This window comes from Gopherus evgoodei, chromosome 9 (assembly GCF_007399415.2).
Source record: "Gopherus evgoodei ecotype Sinaloan lineage chromosome 9, rGopEvg1_v1.p, whole genome shotgun sequence".
In the NCBI taxonomy this organism is placed as follows: Eukaryota; Metazoa; Chordata; order Testudines; family Testudinidae; genus Gopherus; species Gopherus evgoodei.
In genome coordinates this window covers 85,626,660-85,649,132 of record NC_044330.1, presented here as the reverse complement: position 1 = coordinate 85,649,132, position 22,473 = coordinate 85,626,660, and the positions used below count along the sequence as shown (strand labels likewise).

The window sequence follows — 22,473 nt, the reverse complement described above, 5'->3', positions numbered from 1 at the left end:
GACTCCATATCCCACTCGGACACTGACATATGTTTGGTAGTGGTCTGTTGTGATTACTTAACATACTTAGGTTTTGAATAGTAAAAGCAACATGAACAGGCCTCCTCCTTTGGCAGTAGTCGCACTTCTGTCTGCCAATAGCAATGCCCATTGGGAGTTCTGACTGAGAACCAGAGGGCTGTGTGACTGACCCTAGTTAGACAGCTACATTTGGGTTTGATGAAGGCCCTGCTGATCTGAAGACTAGGTACAGCTCAGGCAATATCATTATAAGCTCCCAGCTGCAGGGCCTTCTACCCTCTTTAGGGATGAATAGGTGATATTCTATCACTCCTGGGCCTTTCTGCTGACATTATCAATTCATTTATTTACCATATTCATTTCTAAGGCACTGATCACTATATTATCTGGGCGCCATTCACATAATGTAGTTAAGCTGATGTAACACTTCCCAGTGTATTTTTCCTCTGCTCCCCACTTCATCCATTGCTCTTGAGATTGTCAGTTGCGTTGGTGGATTTTGTGATGTCCTCCTGGATTTGAACCAGTGCCCTGAAGTGAAAAGCTCTTTACTTGCACTGCCAATTCCCTCCATCACTCATGCCCCTTTATGTCATTTTTATAAGGGTGATGAAGGAGTTAACTGTTCAAGCTTCCAGGTCAAGAGTAGTTGTGTGGCTAAACAGGGACTCCTAGTGGCCTGAACAAGAAAAGGTTACAGCAGGGAGAAATAAGATAAAGATTCTTCCCAGTCCCATCTGCCCCCACTTTTCCTCCCTCTCTCTCTTCTTACGCTCTGAGATTTCAAGATCCACCCAGGTTCTATCTACCTGACTGGTGTAAATCAGGACCCGGAGAGCAGCACCAGGTAGGATTCAAATCAAGGGTTACTAAAATAAGAGCGATGACCTCCACTGACAGGTAGAACACCCTCCATTTGTCTTATGGAAGAAACCCCATTCAGAATGGGTGAGACATAATTGATTTGGAAAGGAAAGGGGAAGGGAAGTGAGGTGGAGGATGTTGCTGGAGATAAGCCTTGGGCTTCTCAGCTGGTTGAAAATTCTCCATCAAAGTTTTTCTCAGGGGAAACAAAAATATTTTGCAATATTTTTTCATTGAGGTTGTGTTATTTTTTTGTTTTCTAATGAAAAAATTAGAAATAATTTTTCTTTTTTAAAATAAGTTTTTGTTTTGAGGGGAAATAGTCATTTTCTCTCACTTTCTGACTTTTTTCCATTGGAAAGCAGAAGGAGCGTGGGTGGGGTGGGGAATGAGAAAAAATTAGAACAAAAATTCCATTTTATTTTACTTTTTCCTCAGTTTTTCCAGGGGCCTCTTTTTCATTAACTTTCCCCTTCTTTTATTAGTAGAAAAAGTAATGAAGTGAGAGAAAGTAGGTTTTCCCCATAAAATGAAACAATCTTTTGAATTTTTTTAAATTGAAAATGTTTGCAAAATTTTTCTTTAAAAAAACCAATTTCCACTAAAAATTTCAACTGAAGCAAAACATTGATTTCTTTTAATGTGTGTGTGTGTGGGGGGAGAGCGAAATATTCTTGTCTTTTTTAACCTACTCCACTGGGGGTACTAAATGATGGTTGCTGGATTGGTGGTTGGCTGATTTTGCTTTACAGCTCAGGAGAGAAATCATCCTCCCTTTTGTGCTGCAGCTGCTCCTGGTCAGCAGATGGAAGCAGTGGTGTTGGGCAGACAGCATTGCCCTATCTTTGACAGCATTGCCAGGATCATTTCTGTGTGCACAGCTGCAATGGATTCTCAGGGGAGTTGCAATGGTATAATTAAGAGCAGATCTGACCCTGGCTCAGCAGGTCTGACAGCAGCACAAAATAGTAAAACCTTGTTTGTTTCATTAGAGTAAGTAGCTGTGAGCTAACCTTTAAGACCCAAACTCTCATATGCTCTTGTGCTGCCACTACAATGGCAGGCAAGCTGCATGTCTGTGAAAACTTGTGTGAAGAAACTGCACAAGTGACTGTGAAAACACCATCTAACTTTATTTTGAGTAGGGCATGCTGTACCCCAAATCTCTCTGCAGAGTTACATCAGACAAGAGAGCAAGGGGAACAAATTGCAGGAAACAGAATGAGCATGCATTGGATGATGAAAGACCAAAGTGGTCAGAGTCAAGATTCAATAGACTCCTTGAGACCCCTTTGCAATTACCACGGGAGAATATTAAAATAGCACTTATCAAGCACTTGCTATGTTCAAGGCACTTTACAAACATGAAAGCCTCACAACATCCCTGTGAGATAGGTCACTATTAATATCTCCATTATACAGATAAATAAGTGAAGCAGACAGATTGAGACACATGCCAAAGGCTACACAGTGAGCCGGTGTCAGAGTCTGTATTAAAACGCAGGAGATTCTGGTTCCCAAACCATTGCTCATATCACTAGACTACCCCTTTCTTTCCCCTCTAAGCTCTTACTCAGGATGACAAAGTTCTGCAACATTCCTATTATATTGTGTTCCTATTCCCCCCACCCTAAAGTCAAGCTGTAGTGTTTTCCCCAACAGCAACTCTGACTTTCCAGAAGAGAGGCAGGAAAGAAAGATGCCTTCCTCCAATCTGACACACTCTGGACATCAACCTTATGGTCCCTTTACCACCCCCCCACCCAATCTTGGGAAGAAGACCTGAGTGCAAATAAGATGTAAAATCAGTGGTTTAATTGTAGTGGAGGAAGCCAGAGAACTTTCTGCCTTTTAATAAAGTTGCCTGGCCCTAAGCATTCAGTACCTTTCTAGCCAGGGAATGTATACTTATCGTTATAGATCTTTTTATTGTTTTAATTATCATTTGTTAGGTATGTTACAATCCACTATTTACCTTGATCTGCAGCTTCAAGACTTTTGTGGAGCCCCTTTAGTCCTGACCCCCGTCCCCCAGGATGCTCACAAACTAATCACTGCATAAATCAGTTAGATAACTGCTTTGCTGAGGGTTTCTGCAACAAAGGCCAGAGCTTAATTTGCTGAAGAAGCAGAAGGTGACACAGTTCCCCTTGAACAAATAAAGGAAGGAGTTTAGAATATTTATAAGAGGAGAAGACAGACGGGAAGGAGGGTTTCCCTTGGTGAAGGGTCACCGTTCAAGCACTCCAGCTCTATCTTCTGCACTCCTGCTTGCATGAAAATGCTAGTTCCTACTGAACATCCCCCACTTCATATTCAGATTCCATTGCGTTCACAAGGATCTTGCATTCAATGTTTTCCTTTATGCTTATTGTCTCATATTCATTCTCTTTCACAGGCTGTGTCATGAAGTTGTTTTCGACTGTGGGTTTTCCCTCCTCATACTTGCACTTGCCATTTATTCCTGAACAAGTCTGTCTTCTCCTGTCATTCCTCGTGTTTTGACTGAAACAAAAGTCCAACATTAATGGAAGAAAGGAGCCGGGGCGACTCGACACTTTCAGATTCTGATCTCATTTAAACCAGAACAGGGTAAATCCAGAGTCATTCCATAACTTCAGTGGAGTGACTCTGGATTTGCAGTAAGGTATTTGAGATCAGGCTCTGGTCCTCTGCTTTTGAATGACAGAGGAATATTAGCTGTGGAATAACAAGACTCCTGATACTCATCCAGGGACATTATGGGAGGCTGTGCGAGTTGGCTTAAAGAGACACGCAACAATGATGAGAGGGTCACATACAAAAAAGAGGCAACCAAGAACAATCAGCAGAGAAATTGGCTCCAACATTAGCTGACATTACCATACTGACCTCAAAATAAATGATAGAACAAATAGTGGACAAATTGCAACCCATGGACCAAATGCAGCTGATAAAGTTCTCCAAGGCGGTCTGTGGCTGGCCACATCTTTACGGTGAAGGTGCAACCAATGAAGAGCAGTCTCAGCATGCAGTGCACAATACTGGTCAGAGTTAGACCTTATTTTAACATACTGCTGTACAAACTTCACTGATAGAATAGCACCTGGACATATTTCATTGGCAGAATATCACACTGCAACACACACTCTTATCACTTTCATTGGCATCTGGATAAGTAGCTCCCGCAGTAAGTGTTGTTTTTATTGTCGGGGCCTTTAAATTGGCAGCTTGTCTTGTGTGTTAGTAAATGGAAAAGTAGGACACAGGGATTCAAATTTCCAGGAAGAAATACCAGGGAGTAATGGAAGAAGGTTCAGCAAAGGACAGTTTGGATGAATATCAGGAAATGGTTCTCAACTGGGAGACCCATTCAACTGGGATATTATCCCAAGGGAAGAGTTAGAAATTCCTGATCTTTAGATTCTGGACAAAACACTGGGAATTCACTGGAAAATCATGCACTGGTCTCTTTGGTGAAGGAACAGAGAATCCAATAGGTCTTTTCCAACTCTAATTTTGGTGTGGTTCTAAGATATCATTCAAGAACATTTCTATCGCTGTCCCCTGTGTGAATAACTAAACCTGTGTGAATAACCCTATGTCAATCACATACACCATTAAGCTATTCAAACCTCTCCTCCTGTATAACTAAAGAGGACATTCATTCTTCACTTGGCAAATAGTTTTCCTGCCACAGAAATCAATATTACAATCCCAGAAGTTCCCTCAGCATGACAGGTGATGAATCTTACTCACTATGTTACTTCATATGGATTATCTGAAAAAAAGAACAAAACACAAATGTGAAAATGTTGCATTTTATTACCCCACACAAAGAAAATCAGTTTTCTTTAAAAAATGTGCTCATTGAAAGGTTTAATAATGATAAATGGCACTTACATAGCACTGTATAAAGTTTGTATAGTAGTATACAGACATTAATAAATCCACTCTAGCACCCTGCTAAGTAAGTTTTTTGTTACCATTTTACAGATGGGGAAATGGAGGCATGGAGTGGTTAATAACCAGCTGAAAGTCACAGCTGAGCTGGGATTAGAAACCAGGAGTTCTCACCTCCCAGCCTTGTGTTCAGTCCACTACATTTTGCTGCTCTTCCCTAGCTGATATTTCTGTACAACAATTACCATAACTATCTGGTTTTGAAATTCCCATTTCTGAAATGAACACTAGAAAGCTCTTACTATTGAGACTGGATGTATCGTGCCTGCCCAGCTAAGGAGCAGACATTAAAGTGGATTTAGCCTCTGGTGACTGGTTATCTGGGGCCCAGATTCTCTGTGTCTGGCACATGACCTCTCTTGGTCTCTTGTATGCAGGCAATGGCTACACCAAGTGAGGCAAGAAGAAACGGTTACCCCCTGATTCACCAGTAGGATCCATGCTGAGCTGGTCTCAGCTACACGTAGACCTACTCAAGTTCTGTAGTCAGTAGGAGATGTGCTGAGTATTGGTGTCAACTGGAGGCTGCTTTTAGAGAATGGAACCGTGCTGATTTCCTAGCAATGATCTTTGGAGCACACAATTGCAAGATGTGCATTCACAGTCCTGCAATGGATAGGCAGAGTACCCTCAGTTCAGTGCTCATAGGAAATCTAGGAAGGCAGGCACTGTGATTATGATTACCCTGTCCATTCACTTCCTTGATAGAACATGCCTGCCCCCTTGTGTTCATATATGAGAAGTGACTCATTTTCCTTTCCTTGTATTGCATCAGTATTCTAATTTGGGACCAGTTTATTCCTTCTAGTCTATATGCTGGATGGAGGAAAGCTGCTTAGAATATTATTTCTTCTTACTGATTTTCCATGTATGTAAACTAGGCCTGTGAGTAGCCTGTGGGAATGCAATGTGACTACTGGCCTGCTGGGAAGACCTCATTTATCTGGAGTGAGTTACACCTAAACTTCGGAGGAGGGAGGGGGGGAAAAATCACATGTATCCAAGAGAACATTCCCCATCCCATCCTCCACCTGCGCACACATCTCTCCCGTGACCTCAGACCACATTTCTGTCAAACGCTTTGAGCAAACATCTTAAGGTTTTTAAAGCAGATCTCAAAACTGCCTCAGCTATCTGTTGACAGAATATTGGCCCCCTCCCTCAGAAATCCTCATCAATAGAGCCAGCCTGAACACCCATAGCAGCCCTGAGCTTCCTCAGCACACCCCACTCACCCTCCTTGATCTTTCTCCTGCACAAGACGACAGCGACGATAACAAAAACCACAGCCACACAGATCACAACCATCAGGATGATGAGATAGAAGGGCAGGCCGGTCCTCCGGGGGCCTAGATCAAAACAGCATAAGCTGAGGTTTCAAGCAAGGAAGCAGTTCTGCTTTGTAATTAATAAAGGCTGGAAGGAGGTTACTAGTGGAGTTCTTCAGGGATCAGTTTTGGGACCAATGTTATTTAACCTTTTTATCACTGACCTTGGCACAAAAAGCGGGAATGTGCTAATAAAGTTTGCGGATGACACAAAGCTGGGAGGTATTGCTAACACAGAGAAGGACCCGGATATTCTACAGGAAGATCTGGATGACCTTGTAAACTGGACTAATAGTAATAGGATGAAATTTAATAGTGAAAAGTGCAAGGTCATGCATTTAGGGATTAATAACAAGAATTTTAGTTATAAATTGGGGACACATCAGTTGGAAGTAACAGAGGAGGAGAAGGACCTCAGAGTATTGGTTGATCACAGGATTACTATGAGCCACCAATGTGATATGGCTGTTAAAAAAGTTAATGCAGTTTTAGGATGCATCAGGTGAGGTATTTCCAGCAAAGATAAGGAGGTGTTAGTACTGTTATATAAGGCACTGGTGAGACCTCATCTGGAATACTGTGTGCAGTTCTGGTCTCCCATGTTTAAGAAGGATGAATTCAAACTGGAACAGGTTCAGAGACGGGCTACTAGGACGATACGAGGAATGGAAAACCTGTCTTATGAAAGAAGACTCAAAGAGCTTGGCTTGTTTAGCCTAACCAAAAGAAGGTTGAAGAGAGAGATGATTGCTCTTTATAAATATATCAGACGGATAAATAGCAGGGAGGGTGAGGAATTATTTAAGCTTAGTACCAATGTGGACACAAGAACAAATGGATATAAACTGGACACTAGGAAGTTTAGATTTGAAATTAGATGAAGGTTTCTAACCATTAGAGGAGTGAAGTTCTGAAACAGCTTTCCAAGGGGAGTAGTGGGACAAAAGACATATCTGGCTTTAAGACTAAGCTTGATAAGTTTATGGAGGGGATAGTATGATGGGATAGCCTAATTTTGGCAGTTAATTTGGCAATTGATCTCTGATTATGAGTGGGTAAGTATGCCCAGTGGTCTGTGATGGGATGTTAGATGGGATGGGATCTGAGTTACTAGAGAGAATTCTTTCCTGGGTGCTGGCTGGTGAGTCTTGCCCACATGCTCTGGGTTTAACTGATCGCCATATTTGGGGTTGGGAAGGAATTTTCCTCCAGGGCAGATTGACAGAGGCCCTGGAGGTTTCTTGCCTTCCTCTGCAGCATGGGGCACGGGTCACTTGCTGGAGGATTCTCTGCAGCTTGAGGTCTTCAAACCACAATTTGAGGACTTCAATAACTCAGGTTAGGGGTTTGTTATAGAAGTGGATGGGTGAGATTCTGTGGCCTGCATTGTGCAGGAGGTCAGACTAGATGATCATAATGGTCCCTTTTGACCTCAAAGTCTATGAGTCTATGAGTCTAAAAACAGACAAACCATGATGATGGACCTTTCCTTTGGGAGCTGAATGTACTGACTGAGGCCTGGGTTATTATGTAGTTTTTGTTTGTTTCCCTTCCTCATACTGAGTCAGCCAGCTGGGACAAAGGGGCTCAGAGCAGAGGTAGTGGTTCAGTCAAATCTATTGTCTCACAGCTGGAGTTCCTGCACTTGCCTTTTGCTGTGATATTGGGGTCCATTGTGGTTTATGGTCAGCATCTCCATTCAGAGATGAAGCCCCAGCTGACTGAGAAAGTAGGAGCTGTGCGGAGCAGAACTGTGCACAATGTTCACATCCAAACACCAAACCATATGAAACTCATTTGGTTTGGGACCTCATTAAAACTCTAGTTTCAGCTCATTTCATCCAAAGAGTCACCATGATTCGCAGACATTTTGAGACATACTGGGATTTGTCACAAAAATTACAATATCTACTGTTTCACTGAAAAACTAGGTAAATCATGATACTTCCAGCTGACTTTAACTTTGAGATTTTCAGTACATTTGAATCCTGAAACTCAAAGCAAACATCAGGAATCGGACAAACCCACAAGGACTGGAAGCTGCGAAGGAGGTGAACATAAGAATGGTCATACTGGGTCTGACCAAAGGTCCATCCAGCCCAGTATCCTGTCTACTGACAGTGGCCAATGTCAGGTGTCCCAGAGGGAGTGAACCTAACAGGTAATGACAGGGCCGGTGCAAGGATGTTTCGCGCCCTAGGTGAAACTTCCATCTTGCACCCCCCACCCGCCCTGAGGCTCCCCCCCTCCACCCTGAGGCACCCCCCTTGCGGCAGCTCGCCACTCCCCACCCTCTGCCCTGAGGCACTCCCCCCCGCCCCAGCTCACCCCTGCTCCGAGCACGAGCACCCCGAGCACGCCGTCGCTGCTTCACTTCTCCCCCCTCCCAGGCTTGCGGCGCCTAAGCTGATTGGTGCTGGAAGCAGGAGAAGTGAAGCAGCTCACTCCTGCCCTGCCTCCTCTCCAAGCACGCAGTCGCTGCTTCACTTCTCTCACCTCCCAGGCTTTCGGCGCCAATCAGCGGGAGAAGTGAAGTGGCCACAGCATGCTCAGGGAGGAGGTGGGGCAGGGGTGAGCTCGGGTGGGGAGTTCCCCTGCGTGCTGCGCCCCCACCCCTTACTTGCTGCAGGCGGCCCTCCCCGCGCTCCCCTGCCCTAGTTCCCTCTGCCTAAATGCCGGCGGTGACTGAGGCGGTTGAAGATCCGGCTGCCACGGTCGCTGCCGAAGAAAATGGCGTCCCCCAAATCCCAGCACCCTAGGTGACTGCCTAGGTTGCCTAAATGGTTGCACCGGCCCTGGGTAATGATCAAGTGATCTCTCTCCTGCCATCCATCTCCACTCTCTGACAAACAGAGGCTAGGGACACCAAGAAGGATTTGGACCTGCTGCCTCTACCTAGTCTTGGGCTGCCCCTCTGCAACCGCAGTACCCTTCTTGGCCTTTAACAAGGCCTGCAGCCTGAGGGTTTTCCAGGCTCACGCTCCCGAGCTCCTCTGGCTTTTCCCCACTTTAGGTACCCTGCTCAGTTCCCAGCAGCCAGGCCCATCTCTCTCAACAGCTAGAGAGAGACTGTCTCTTGGCTTCTGGCCCACAACTCTTTTATAAGGGTCAGCGACTCACTCTGCTTCTCATAGCTGTTCTCACTCTCTTACCCTGCTGCAGCCCTCTTCAGGGCTGTTTTTACCCTTCCAAAGCCAAGCGGGGTGATCACCCCTCTACACCCTGCAACAAAATCTACTGCCAGGTGTCAGCATAGGAACTCCAGCTTGATTCTTTGACCTCCCTGCCCGCTGCTTGAAAGGTCTACCCTTACCCACTGTCATGCCATGCGTTTCTGGAACTTGCACGTCACTCTCAGTTGCCAATGCTGTTGTGATCAGATTTGCAAATCAAGCAAGGTTCAGGTGATCATAATGGTTTACGAATCATTCAGCATCAGAAAGAAATCTGATTCTGGTCTATGAAGCAACTGTAGGACTGGAGGCAGGGCCGGCGCTTCCATTGAGGTGAACTAGGCAATTGCCTAGGGCGCCAGGATTTGGGGGGGGGCGGCATTTTGCCGGGAGGGGGCGGCAGGCGGCTCCGGTGGACCTGCCGCAGTCGTGCCTGCGGGAGGGTCCGTTAGTCCGCAGCTCCAGTGGAACTGCCACAGGCATGCCTGCGGACGGTCCGCTGCTCCTGTGGCTCCGGTGGACCTCCCGCAGGCACGGCTGCGGCAGCTCCACCGGAGCTGCAGAACAACGGACCCTCCGCAGAAATGGCCGCGGCATCTCCACCAGAGCTGCGGGAGTGGCACGCGGGGCAGCGAAATGGCCATGCGCCTAGGGCGCAAAAAACTCTAGAGCCGGTCCTGACTGGAGGGCATTTCACTGTTTAACCTAATAAGTCAGTGAAACAAACCCTTTAGAGCCAGTGCTGCCCATGTACCCGCCAGGGTGACCATCCCTTCTGGATAGAAAATGAAAGGCCCTGCTGTGATACCTTTGAGCCCCCCAAAACCACTGGGGTGATAGGGGCATGATTAACGCCTCTGATTATCTTCTGCGGTACCAAATGGAGCTAAGGAAATCCATAGCTCCCCTGGGCATGTCCCCAAGTGTTAGAATGGCTGCCATCCCATGGAGACTGTAACCAAGTAGTCCACGGGAGGGCAGCAGGCGGCTCCGGTGGACCTCCCACAGGCATGCCTGTGGAGGGTCCGCTGGTCCTGAGGCTCCGGTGGAGCATCCACAGGTATGCCTGCGGGAGGTCCACCGGAGCCACAGGACCACCAGACCCCCCGCAGGGAAGCCTACGGGAGGTCCACCGAAGCTGTGGGACCAGCAACCGGCAGAGCGCCCCCCGCGGCGTGCCGCCGTGCTTGGGGCGGCGAAATTGCTTGAGCTGCATTGCTGCATGTCTCCCAAGGAGCAAGGAAGAGTGGAGCTGGAAGTCACCTACGGCAGCAGAGGTCATTTCCAGCAAGCCACATGCCTCAGCAGCCTACAGACCATCTGCTAAAAGCTGGCTGCAAATGAGTGGACATGTCACATAGTCAGTTCATCCTCTCTATCGTTCACATACAACCACAATGAAAATATCACTTCATGTCCAGTCTCCAAGCTGCTTCCGATTCAGTGCTGAGCAGGTCTCACCTCTTTCTGAGACAGGCTTGGCCATGGTGTTCGCCTTGTTCTCAGAGCTGGGTACTGTGGCTGCTGGTTTTGTGAGGTCTGTGAGAGAAATGACCACACGTCAGATTCTGCTACTCCTTCAATTTACAAATTGGATAAATACAAAATCTTTAGGGGGAAGTTGGAAGCCTCCCATAATGCACTTTATTGTGCAATGCTATATCATTGGAGAGTGCATGACATTTCTCTGACCCCGGCCAGTGAGCTGAGTGATCCCAAAACATGTGGATTGACAGCCATTATTGTTTTAACCTAGCAAGTGTCACTATAAATGTCTAATCCTTTTTAAAATCCTCTAAGCCATTTGCCTCGTTATCATCCTGCAGCTGGGAGTGTCTCAGAGACCACCAAGCACTAGTTTGGGGGAACTTACCCCTCACAGTCAGCTGCACTGCATCACTCTGCTGTTTGACTTGCGAGCTTGCTTTGTTTTCTGCTTCACAGTAATATTTCCCCGTGTCAGACGTTTGCAGAGAATCAAACATGAGTACGGCATGATTGCTCACAAGCACTGTGTTTCCTCCTGGCTCTCCCTTAAACCAACGGTAGGTGATGGGTGGGGACCCATTGGCAGAGCACGTCAGGCTTGTCCTAGCCCCTTTTGGTACAGTGAATCCCAGATTGCCTGCTCTGATGATGGGTTTAGTCACTGAAACTGAAAGACAGAGGGAAAGGGATTTGGGTCAGTAGTTAAGAACTCCATAGCATTCATCACCACACAATTTTGACAGGGTTCCATGCCCCCTTTTCTGTTTTATGTCCTACTTCCAGTCTCACATTTGGACCAGTATGTTTTTGGAGCAGTTAGCCATTTTGAAAAAAAATATTTTTTATGGGGAACATTAGGGCTGTGTGTGTGTGTCTGTGTCTGTGTGTGTTTTAACATGTTAAGGTTAGAAGAATATAGGATTTATTTACATATTCTTAGAGAAAAATAATTTTATAGGCATTTTTAAGTGGATTATCACCAAGTGATAGAGAAAGGAAAAATGTTAGAAAAGAGAGAGTTTTAAAACTGCAAAAAAGAGATATGTTAACAGGTCTTTTTAGAGAAAATAATTATGCATTTTTGAAAGAAAAGTATTATATTAATTTAAAAAGAAAATATTGTTTATGTACTCATATTATTTTGCCATAAAGTCTGAAAAATAACTCTGTGCCTTTTGAAATAAAGAACAGAGCATGCATTTTTAGAGAAAATAAACAAGACACAAAGTGAGAGAGAACAGCTAAGAAAAGCAAAAGCATCTTAGCCTGTTACAGAAAAAGGAAAAATAAAGGGAAAGAGAAAGATGTAAAGCATGAGTGGGCAAACTTTTTGGCCCGAGGGCCACATCTGGATATGGAAATCGTGTGGCGGGCCAAGAATACTCATGGTTCCCAGCCAATGGGAGCTGCAGGGTCAGCACTTGGGGGAGGGGCAGCGTGCGGAGCCCCTGGCTGCCCCTATGCATAAGAGCCAGAGGGGGCACATGCTGTGGCTTCCAGGAGCCATGTGGAGCCACAGCATGTGCGGAACAGGGCAAGCTCCAGACCCCGCTCCCTGTCAGGAGCTTGAGGGCCAGATTAAAATGTATGAAGGGCTAGATGTGGCCCCTGGGCCATAGTTTGCCCACCTCTTAGTAAAGCATCAAGAAGGCCTCTGTCACTGAGCACATGGCAGAGAGAAGAGAAAACCATCTAACTCCTACAGCTACTTCTAGAAAAATTCCAACAATTCTGAGGGACAAGGTGAGTGAGGTAATATCTTTTAATGGATCCACCTCTGTTACTGAGAGAGACAAGCTTTCGATCTACACAGATCTGGTTCCTTGAAATACTTATTAGCTACTCATGCTACACAATCTATTCCACCTTGTATTTAGTTGTGACATTCTGAGTTAATTTCACAGACCTGAAGATGTTTACAGGCTAAGAGACTTTTGCTTTTTTTGTTGATCTCTCTCACTTTGTGTCTTGTTTATCTTCTCTAATATACATGCTCTATTCTTTATTTCAAAAGACATACAATTATTTTTCACACTTTTTTCCAAAGTAACTTAAATGCATAAACAATATTTTTTCCTAAAAACTAATATTTAATACCTTTATTTCTAAAAATGCATAAAATATTTTTTTCTCTGAAAAGATTTCAACATATTTAAGTATCAGAGTGGTAGCCATGTTAGTCTGGATCTGTAAAAAGCAACAAAGAGTCCTGTGGCACCTGATAGAGCAGGGGTAGGCATGGGTGCCAAAGGCGGCACGCGAGCTGATTTTCAGTGGCACTTACACTGCCTGGGTCCTGGCCACTGGTCTGGGGGGCTCTGCATTTTATTTAATTTTAAATGAAGCTTCTTAAACATTTTAAAAACCTTATTTACTTTACATGCAGTAGTAGTTTAGATATATATTATAGACTTATAGAAAGAGACCTTCTAAGAACGTTAAAATGTATGACTGGCATGCAAAACCTTAAATAAGAGTGAATGAATGAAGACTCAGCACACCACTTCTGAAAGGTTGCCAATCCCTGTTATAGACTAACAGACCTATTGGAGCATAAGCTTTCGTGGGTGAATACCCTCTTAGTCATATGAATGACGAAGTGGGTATTCACCCACGAAAGCTCATGTTCCAATAAGTCTGTTAATCTATAAGGTGCCACAGGACTCTTTGTCAACATATTTAAGAAACTTTTCTCTTTTCTGCAATTTTAAAACTCTCTCTTTTTGGACACTTTTCCTTTCCTTATCACTTTGCTAGAATCCATGTTATTTTGTAAATTACCTAAAAATGTTTATAAAATTATGTTTCTTTAAAAGTGTCTAAAAAACCTATTTTCTTCTAACCTTAACATGTAAACACACACACACACACACACACACACACACACACACCCCTAAGGTTCCTCATGATCTTTTTTTATTTTTTTCAAAATTGCCAACTGTGCCAAAGGTGTACGTGTCTGAATATGAGACTGGGGCAGAATGTAAAACAAAAGAGGGGCTTGGAAACCTGTCAGAATTATATGGTGACAAATGCTATAGAGTTCGTAACTATGTAGGTCTGAATTATCCCAACACTGGGGGGGGGGGCATTTATTATACATTTGGAGGACAGTATGAGGCCAGATCTGGATTTTATGTCTCTTCAGATGCAGGTTTCCGGCCTTTCTCCAGACTAAAGTTATTCATTGCCTGCACATATCCTGCTTAGTTCATGGCTGCCTGATGACCGCTTTGCTCCAGCTATGCTAGTGCAATATGGCTGCCAGGAATACCCCAGCACAGGAGGCTTTCTTTGGCAGATGCTGAGCCATCTCACTGCCCTTTTGTATTTGCTCACCACCCATGGAAAGAGTTGTGATGAATCTGCCAAGCAGGGAACTACCCATTCCCATCAACCACCTCCCCACCCCACTTCATCTTCCACAGGCCAGGTAGGAGGAGGGGGCAGTAGACCTGAAGAGTCCTAACTCTCAATTTGATTCCCTTCCCCCACCTCCTGCAACCATAAGAACAGCCTCATTTTGAGTTAGAACTGGTTAAGCCTTAGTATCTAGAGTATTTTCAAGCTTTCCCTTTCTTGCCGGTATCCAGCAGGGCAAGTTCCTAAAAGGCCTAGCCACTGAAGTGCCTTCAGGGCTTGCCCCAGCATCACAGTACCCCTGGCATGCTACTAACACCTTCGTGTTCCACAGTACTGAACAGCTACATCCATCAGAGTTTTCCTGGGGATGCTCTTGTTGGGGATGATCTGGAGTGGGGAGAGAGCATAACTGGGGTCTGCACCATCACAGGCATGAATTCTATCCTCTGGCTTGTTTCCCCTGCATTACGGTGGGACTAGTGCCAGTTAGGGTTCCCAACTTTCTACTCAGACAAAGCCGAACACCCTTGCCCTGCCTCTGCCCCACTTCCGAGGCCCTGCCCAGGGCCTGCCCCTTCTCTGAGGCCCCGCCCCCACTCACTCCATCCCTCTCCTTCTGTTGCTCGCTCTTCCCACCCTCACTCCTCACCAGGCTGCCTCAGGGGGCTGGGATGAGGGCTCCAGCTGGGGTTGCTGGCTCCAGTGTGGGGCCAGGGATGAGGGATTTGGGGTGCAGGAGGGGGCTCCAGGACGGGGGGGAGTATGGTAGAGTGCTCCTGGCTGAGGCAGGGGGTTGGGGTGTGGGAGGAGGTATGGGATCTGGGCTGGGGGTGCAGGTTCTTGGGTGTTGCCAGAAATGAGGGGTTCAGGGCATAGGTGTCGACCTCTGCTTGTGCCGATGGCTGCTCGACCCCCGTCTGCCTCCAGCCCTGCCCCAGCTCCACCCCTGCCTGGCCTCCTCCTGCCCCTGTCCGCCCCCATTCCAACCCCTTCCCCAAAGTTCCCATCCCAACTCCACCCCCTCCCTGCTCCTATTCCAACTCCTTCCTCAAATCCCTGCCCTGGCCCCACCTCCTCCCCTGACTGCGCCACATTCCCGCTCCTCCTTCATCTCTCCTGGAGCTTGCTACTCTGCCAAACAGCTGTTTGGCACTGGCAAGTGCTGGGAGGTAGGTGGAGGAGTGGGGACGCGGCGCACTCAGGGGAGACGGTGGAGGAGGAGGTGAGGAAGGGTGGGAGGGTGGGGAGGGGAGCTTGGCTGCCGGTGGGTGCAGAGCACCCACTAATTTTTCCCCATGGCTGCTCCAGCCCTGGAGCACACATGGAGTTGGCGCCTCTGGTTCAGGGTGCGGGAGGGAGCTCCGGGCTGGGGTAGGGAGTTGGGGTACGGGGGGGGGTTGGGCTCTGGCTGGGGGTGCAGGCTCTGATGTGGGGCTGGGGATGAGGGATTTGGGGTGCAGGAGGGGGCTCCAGGCTGGGGGGTTTGGAGTGCAGGAGGGGGCTCTGGGCTGGGGTAGGGGGTTGGGCTGTGGGGGAGTGTGATAGCTCCAGTTGGAGGTGTGGGCTCTGGGGTGGGGCAGGGGATGAGGGGTTTGGGATGCAGGAGGATGCTCCAGGCTGGAATCAAGGGGTTTGGAGGGCGGGAGGGGGAATCAGGGCTGGGGCAGGGGCCTGGGAAGGGGTTAAGGGACAGTCAATGGCCTGCCAGGATCCCTTTTAGACCGGCTGTTCCGGTCGAAAATTGGACATCCGGTCACCCTAGCTGCGAGTGCAGTGAGGAAGAGGTATGGAGCTCAAGAATCCATTGGAAATGCTGGCCCCAACCCTGCAGATATGAGGAGTCAGTGTGCAGGGGCGGCTCCAGGCCCCAGCACGCCAAGCGCGTGCTTGAGGTGGCAAGCCACGGGGGACGCTCTGTCGGCGCTGCAAGGGTGGCAGACAGGCTGCCTTCCGCAGCTTGCCTGCGGAGGGTCCGCTGGTCCCGTGGCTTTGGTGGACCTCCCACAGGCGGGCCTGCGGAGGGTCTGCTGGTCCCGCGGCTTCGGTGGACCTCCCGCAGGCGGGCCTGCGGAGGATCTGCTGGTCCCGTGGCTTCGGTGGACCTCCCGCAGGCGGGCCTTCGGAGGGTCTGCTGGGCCCGTGGCCTCAGCCGACCTCTCACAGGTAAACCGCCGGAGGCAGCCTGCCTGCCTTGCTTGGGGTGGCGAGATCCCTAGAGCCGCCCCTGTCAGTGTGGCATGGAAGCCCCTCTGCATAACCCCATCCCCACCGGATCTGCAGCCAGCTCAGTCAAGTGCTTTATGACTGACAAATGTTACACAGGTGCAAGGGTTTATTACTGGATTTACCTTTAACAACCTTAACTATAGTGGTTCTCTCCTTTGTTAGCAGGCTATTGTTCTGGGCTCTCCAGGTGACTTTGCAAGTGTAGTGTCCACTGTCCGTCATTTCAAGCTTCTCAATTTCAAGAGAGACATCCCCTGGCCTGTATTTTGGGACGCTGACTCTACCTCTGTACCGTGACAACATGATGTGATCACCAGAGTTATCCCTTCGAAAGACGGTAGCAGGGCTTTGATCTCGGACCAGGGTCCAAATGACTGTTTGCTGCACAAAGTCCTGGGAAGGCCCATAGACACATGGCAAGGTGATGGAACTCTTCCATGTCCCTTTAGTGTCGTGGGTGCCAGTCAGTTCCAGGATGGCTGCAGAAATCAGGAAATGAGAGATGGAAATAAAAGAGGAAATAATATCAGCAACACCAAACCATGCTGGATGCACCACCAGGTTGAGCTCACCAAGCCACAGATCATTTTATATGTGCTGTTTGTTATTACCATCTGAATCCAGGACTGTCAGTCATACCATTGACTGCATCCAGGGGCCTGAACAATCCTTCCAGCTCCCTGGTTATTTTTGTTGCTCTTTTCTGAACTGTCTCCCATTTTCAATACCTTTCTGCTAAGGAGATGTAATAGATCTGAATATAACATCCCAGCTGTGCTGACCACAAGTCCACAGAAAGGAGCACCATTAGCTCCTTTTCCCAGGATTGTGGTTATATATTCATATTACCTCTAAGTACACGGTTGTTTTGGATCTTTCAGCTCCAAGGAGTTCCTTAGTTTTCTGATTGGATCTGGTGCCCCAACCCTACCATGCACGTCCTTTTCACAGCATGACTAGCCAGTGCTTCTCCCACCCCTTCACGCACACCTGTCCATCATATATGGGAGGAAGGAGGGGAAAAAAATCATCCCCACTGCTCTAATGCCTTTAAGATATTTAGGGCCAAATTCTGCATTTAGTTACACCAAGGGAAATCCAGACTGTAGTAGTATCAGAGGGGTAGCCTTGTTAGTCTGGATCTGTAAAAGCAGCAAAGAGTCCTGTGGCACCTTATAGACTAACAGACGTTTTGGAGCATGAGCTTTCATGGGTGAATACGCACTTCGTCGGATGCATGTAGTGGAACATCCGACGAAGTGGGTATTCACCCACGAAAGCTCATGCTCCAAAACGTCTGTTAGTCTATAAGGTGCCACAGGATTCTTTGCTGCTTTTACAGACTGTACTAGGTTTACTCTGCATTTACACCAGTATATCTGAGATGAGAACCTGCCCTTTTGTCTCAATATTCAATTTGGAACTTGGAAAACAGAGATGGAAAGTTTCACAACTCTTAAAGTTTCCATTGGAGCATTTCCATTTATTTCTCAAATATTGTCAAGAGTCCTGCAGTAGTTTTCCTTGAATATTGTGAAATTATCAACAGCTATGAATGTATTTTGTATTCTCTCAGCATTGGCCTTTTAAAATCCTAATGTCCACTGTCTAAGGCATTAAAGGCATAGAAGCCATCTGTGTTGTGCAAACAAAGTACCAAATAGACACAATGCACCAGATTCTCAGCTGGTATAAATCTGTGTAGCCCTGTGAGACAAAGGACTCGACTGAGATCAATGAAGCTACACTGATTTACAACAGCTCAGGATCTGGCATTTTAATACATGCAGCAGAGGACTATGAATATCCATGTCTAGGAATCAGTTCTGGAGAATTATTGGAAAAACTAGAACAATGAGCAGAAGCAAGATTAAAAGGGAGAGTCTTGGTTGTAATCAGGACCGGCGCTAGGGGTTTTAGCGCCCTAGGCGCACGGCAATTTCACCACCCCACGCCCTGGTCCCGCGGCTCCAGTGGAGCTGCCGCAGTCGTGCCTGCGGAGGGTCCGCTGGTCCGCGGCTCCGGTGGAGCTGCCGCAGTGGTGCCTGCGGGAGGTCCACCGGAGCTGTGGGAGCAGCCGACCGTCCGCAGGCACGAGTGCGGCAGCTCCACCGAAGCCGCCTGCCTCCCCCCTCCAGCAAAATGCTGCCCACCAATAATCCTGGCGCCCTAGGCAATTGCCTAGGCCGCCTAAATGGAAGCGCCGGCCCTGGTTGTAATCTAGACCAGGGCAATGTCACTGAGAGTCATTATCAAGCTCTTGGTACTAGACAGTTCTTTGGCCTGCATTATATGAAGTTGGTGGTGGGTCTCTGCCAACTCCTTATCATAGGTGACCACATCCCCATCATTGCCATACCAGTTAGCACTTGCCCACTTGCCAGCAGTCTCCCCAGAGAAGCCAAAATTAAACAACTCACAGATAGCAGATTCCCCTCTCATCCTACAAGTCACAGGTATCCCAGACCAACCAACATGACGGAGAGTATTCACGGAGTTTGGGCTGCAGGACATGGATCCTCTGCCAGTTATAACAAACATCAGACATGCCGACATTAGAGATAATGTGCCTGGGCAGATGCAAAGACTGGGATGAATTCTTTGGGAACTATGTCTACTTCGATCATAATGAAAGCCCTGGTGTCAGATTCAGAAAAGATTTGCTTTGAATAATGCAATAATGAGACCTGGAATTGAGTGAGGAAATTACAAATCTGGTCACACAAAGGCCAGATCTCTGACACAGAACACAATGCAACAACAACAAAAAACCAACAAGAAAATACTCTAAACTTTGTCCAAAAAAATGACAAGAAGCAAACGAACCGCAGGAACTAGCTGGATACAAACAGAAAACTTGAAAACAGGAAGTGGTGAGCATGGTAGCTCTAAATGGAACCTTTTCCAGCTGGGAAGAACAGAGTCAGCTTTGAGGTTTGTTCTTTTATTTATACTGTGAACTGGAGCAGAGTGAAATATATACAATATATTCCAAACGTTTTGAAAGGCCAAGTTATTTTAGAAATGAAGAATGACACAGCTGGGCTCAAAGGGGGCTGGGCCTTTTAGGGGAGTCGGCTAGCAAAAAACAAATATGATTTAAGGAAGACAGAAGGAAAATAACCAATGTTGGAACAAAAGCACTGAAGTATAAAGTATATGCTGAACAGAACAGCCCTGCAGTATGCTCAATAGTAGTTGGCAGTGGAACCTCCTCAGCTCGTATGAGTTGAACAGGGTCAGATTTGGGAGGCTCCAAGAATAGTCGAGTCTATATTGGGGATTTACAGAACAGTAACCTGGTCTTTTGCTCTTGGTAAAGAGACACGTTTTTATGAAAAAACTTCCATTGTCCTACCTACCTAGCTGTATTTTAAGGAACCTATGTGCTTTGCCCCAACCCTACATGCTTTCTGGTAAAGTTCACTGGAAACTTAGAAAGCTTTACTCCATATTTCCTGGATTGTGCATGTTGCTTTGTGCTGTTAAATAGCTGCTGTGTTTCAGCCCAGAGCTTGCTGCATTTTTCAGAGTGATACGATTACTATATCCCAAAGGAGAGACTACCAAATGTAATGGGATAAACAGAGCAAAAGGAAACCGATGCTGAAACATTTTCAAACAGGAAATATTTCCTACCAGTGAGAGCTGTTTAACTAGGTTATAGCTTCCCAAGGGAAATGATGGGGTTCCCATCTTTAGGGGGATTAAAAATTAAAGTGGCCACAACCACAGAGAATGTATTTTAGAGAACATTCCTCCATTGGTCAGAGGAATGGGTTAGCTAACCTTCTAGAATACTACAAATATTCAAACATTTTCATTTTCAAGACCATTCCATAAAAGTGGGAAAATCTCTTTTAGACCCTCTCCCCTCCTCCTCTCCCAATCCCCCACCTTCCATAAAATTGATCCCTGAATCACTGGTCTCATGCAGTAAACCTGTGAACTGGGACAAGAATTCTTTGGGGCGGTCCAGATCTGCATCTGGTCTTCTTGGTTCATGGCCATCTTTATAAGACGAATCCCAACCAGAGCACTGGATCGAAACTATTGGCAGGTTTGCATTTGGAGCCATAATTCTTATCTCATCTCCAAGTTCTGTGAATCTAGGCTCACTCTCCCAGTTTATCAGATGCCCGTCCAAATTTCAGCCTCATAAATACTCAGAGAACTGCTGAAGCTCATTAGCAAATGACTTCAGAATGTTCCTCAAAGTCCAGCTTTTACTTTTCGTCCCTCCTGGTCCCCTTTTCTGAAAGTCTCCTGTTCCTTTTAACTCCGTTTAAAACAGAACTCCAAATAAGCAACTGAAATAGGAGTTCACATACATCTAACCTTCTACTTTTTCATCACAAACCATGACTGGTGCCTTCCCCCACATTCTTTCCTAAAACATGGGAGTAACTCAGGGCTTCCACACACACCTTTCAAAGCAGTATCAACATTTTACCCTTATCTTATTTTCCAAGTTCTTCCTAATGCAGTGCAGATTTACTGGTAAAATGTGAGCACATTTCATTTGAAACTGCAGCACTGCATAAAATGACAGCTCAGATTCTGATCTCAGTTACGAGCGTAGCTAGCGTAACAGAGTTCTGGAGATCAGAATCTGTCTGGAGGTAAGCCAGGGGTGCAGCTCTAGCCAGCATTGTAATTAGGATACCCACCAGCACAATTCTGAAAAGTTGTTACGTTCCAAAAGAATGAATGTATTCCAACCATACAATGAACTTTTCAGAAACTAAAATGCCAGAGAAGAAACTCTCTCAGTATCCTGAACAATCTTATTTTGTTCTAACTCTGGGCACATTACATCTGACAAATTGCTTAATGCTGGGCTGTTTGTTACATTCTCAAAAACATCTCCCAGTTGCATGTGATGCAAAATGACTGTAAATGTGTATTAGCTGCAGAACTAAGGTTCTGGTTTTCACAGCATTTTTAATATTTATTCTTCTATCAACAACATACCTATACAAACAATCACTTAACACACATGGGGATGTCTGCACCTGTAGAGTAACTTTCCCTGAATATGAAAAGCATTTGCATTTACTCACCATTGCAGAAGATGAAGGAATTCACGAGTGCCACTAACCACATGAACTTTTCCATTTTCACAGGACTGCAGCTACTTCTCTCTTACGCAGAACTCAGTGAGACAGACCCGCTCTGCCAGGGTCAGAAGCCAAGTCAGCAATACTTCCTTTTCTTCACTTATTATATCATCTGGGATCTAGAGCTGCTGTTGCTGCTCCTCTCTTTTCCTTCCTTCTTTCACAAAAAATACAAGTTACATTCTACTGGCGGTTGAAGGTGTTGTGTGACTGTTCTACAGATAGGAGAGATCCTAATGGAGGATGGAGTTAATAAGAAGATTCTAATAATCTTTTCTTTTCCATTTCATATTTACCTTGAGTCTATCTACCTTGCTTATCATTCACTTGATTTTTTTTTCAAGTAACTTCTTCATTTGAGTCTCTTTATAACTTGCTATTTTTTCTGCTTTCTTCTCTTTCATGTTTTCCATTCTTTTCTCAGTGTATATATTCACACACACAAGAACGATGTTAAAAGAACATTTTTAAGGTTGAAAAGTCAAACACTCTAAAGTTAGGAAGTACCTCAGTTAAGGTTGTGCAACCTGAATTTGGCCTGCTTGACCATATTTATTATGATACAATCTTTAACTACATGAGCACATACTATTTTTCTGTAGGAGTCCCTGCCTTACTCAGTGCACAGGATGGATGGTGCTCACTGAAAATTGTATTTTATCCTCACTGTTCAATGTGTGGGCCCATCCCTTATTTACTGCACACTTTCAAACCCTGCGCTGAAGGCAGAATTATTAATTTTCTCCTGGACTTTTCTATGGCACTTATCACAATCATTTTGGAGTGCTTAATTGATATTCCTGTGATGAGGAACTGAGGAATGGACAGATTAAGGTCAAAAGAATCCACTAATTTTGGGTGCCCAATTTGAGACACCTAGGACTTGATTTTTCAAAGTCCTTAGCATTACATAGTATGTTCTAAGTTCAAAGCACAGTTGCCATTGAC

At 46.1% G+C, this 22,473-nt stretch overlaps 1 protein-coding gene across 1 annotated transcript; it reads right to left on the bottom strand.

Annotated features, from left to right (window-relative positions):
- Positions 1-1,997: 1,997 nt before the first annotated feature.
- Positions 1,998-21,587, bottom strand: LOC115657326 (V-set and immunoglobulin domain-containing protein 4-like). The gene is made up of 7 exons (XM_030575029.1): positions 21,469-21,587; positions 16,528-16,884; positions 11,202-11,483; positions 10,790-10,867; positions 6,063-6,176; positions 4,624-4,645; positions 1,998-3,390 (listed from the first exon to the last, which is right to left on the bottom strand). The coding sequence occupies exons 1-7, from the start codon at positions 21,521-21,523 to the stop codon at positions 3,177-3,179; spliced, it is 1,122 nt and encodes a 373-aa protein (XP_030430889.1). The 5' UTR covers positions 21,524-21,587; the 3' UTR covers positions 1,998-3,176.
- Positions 21,588-22,473: the final 886 nt, after the last annotated feature.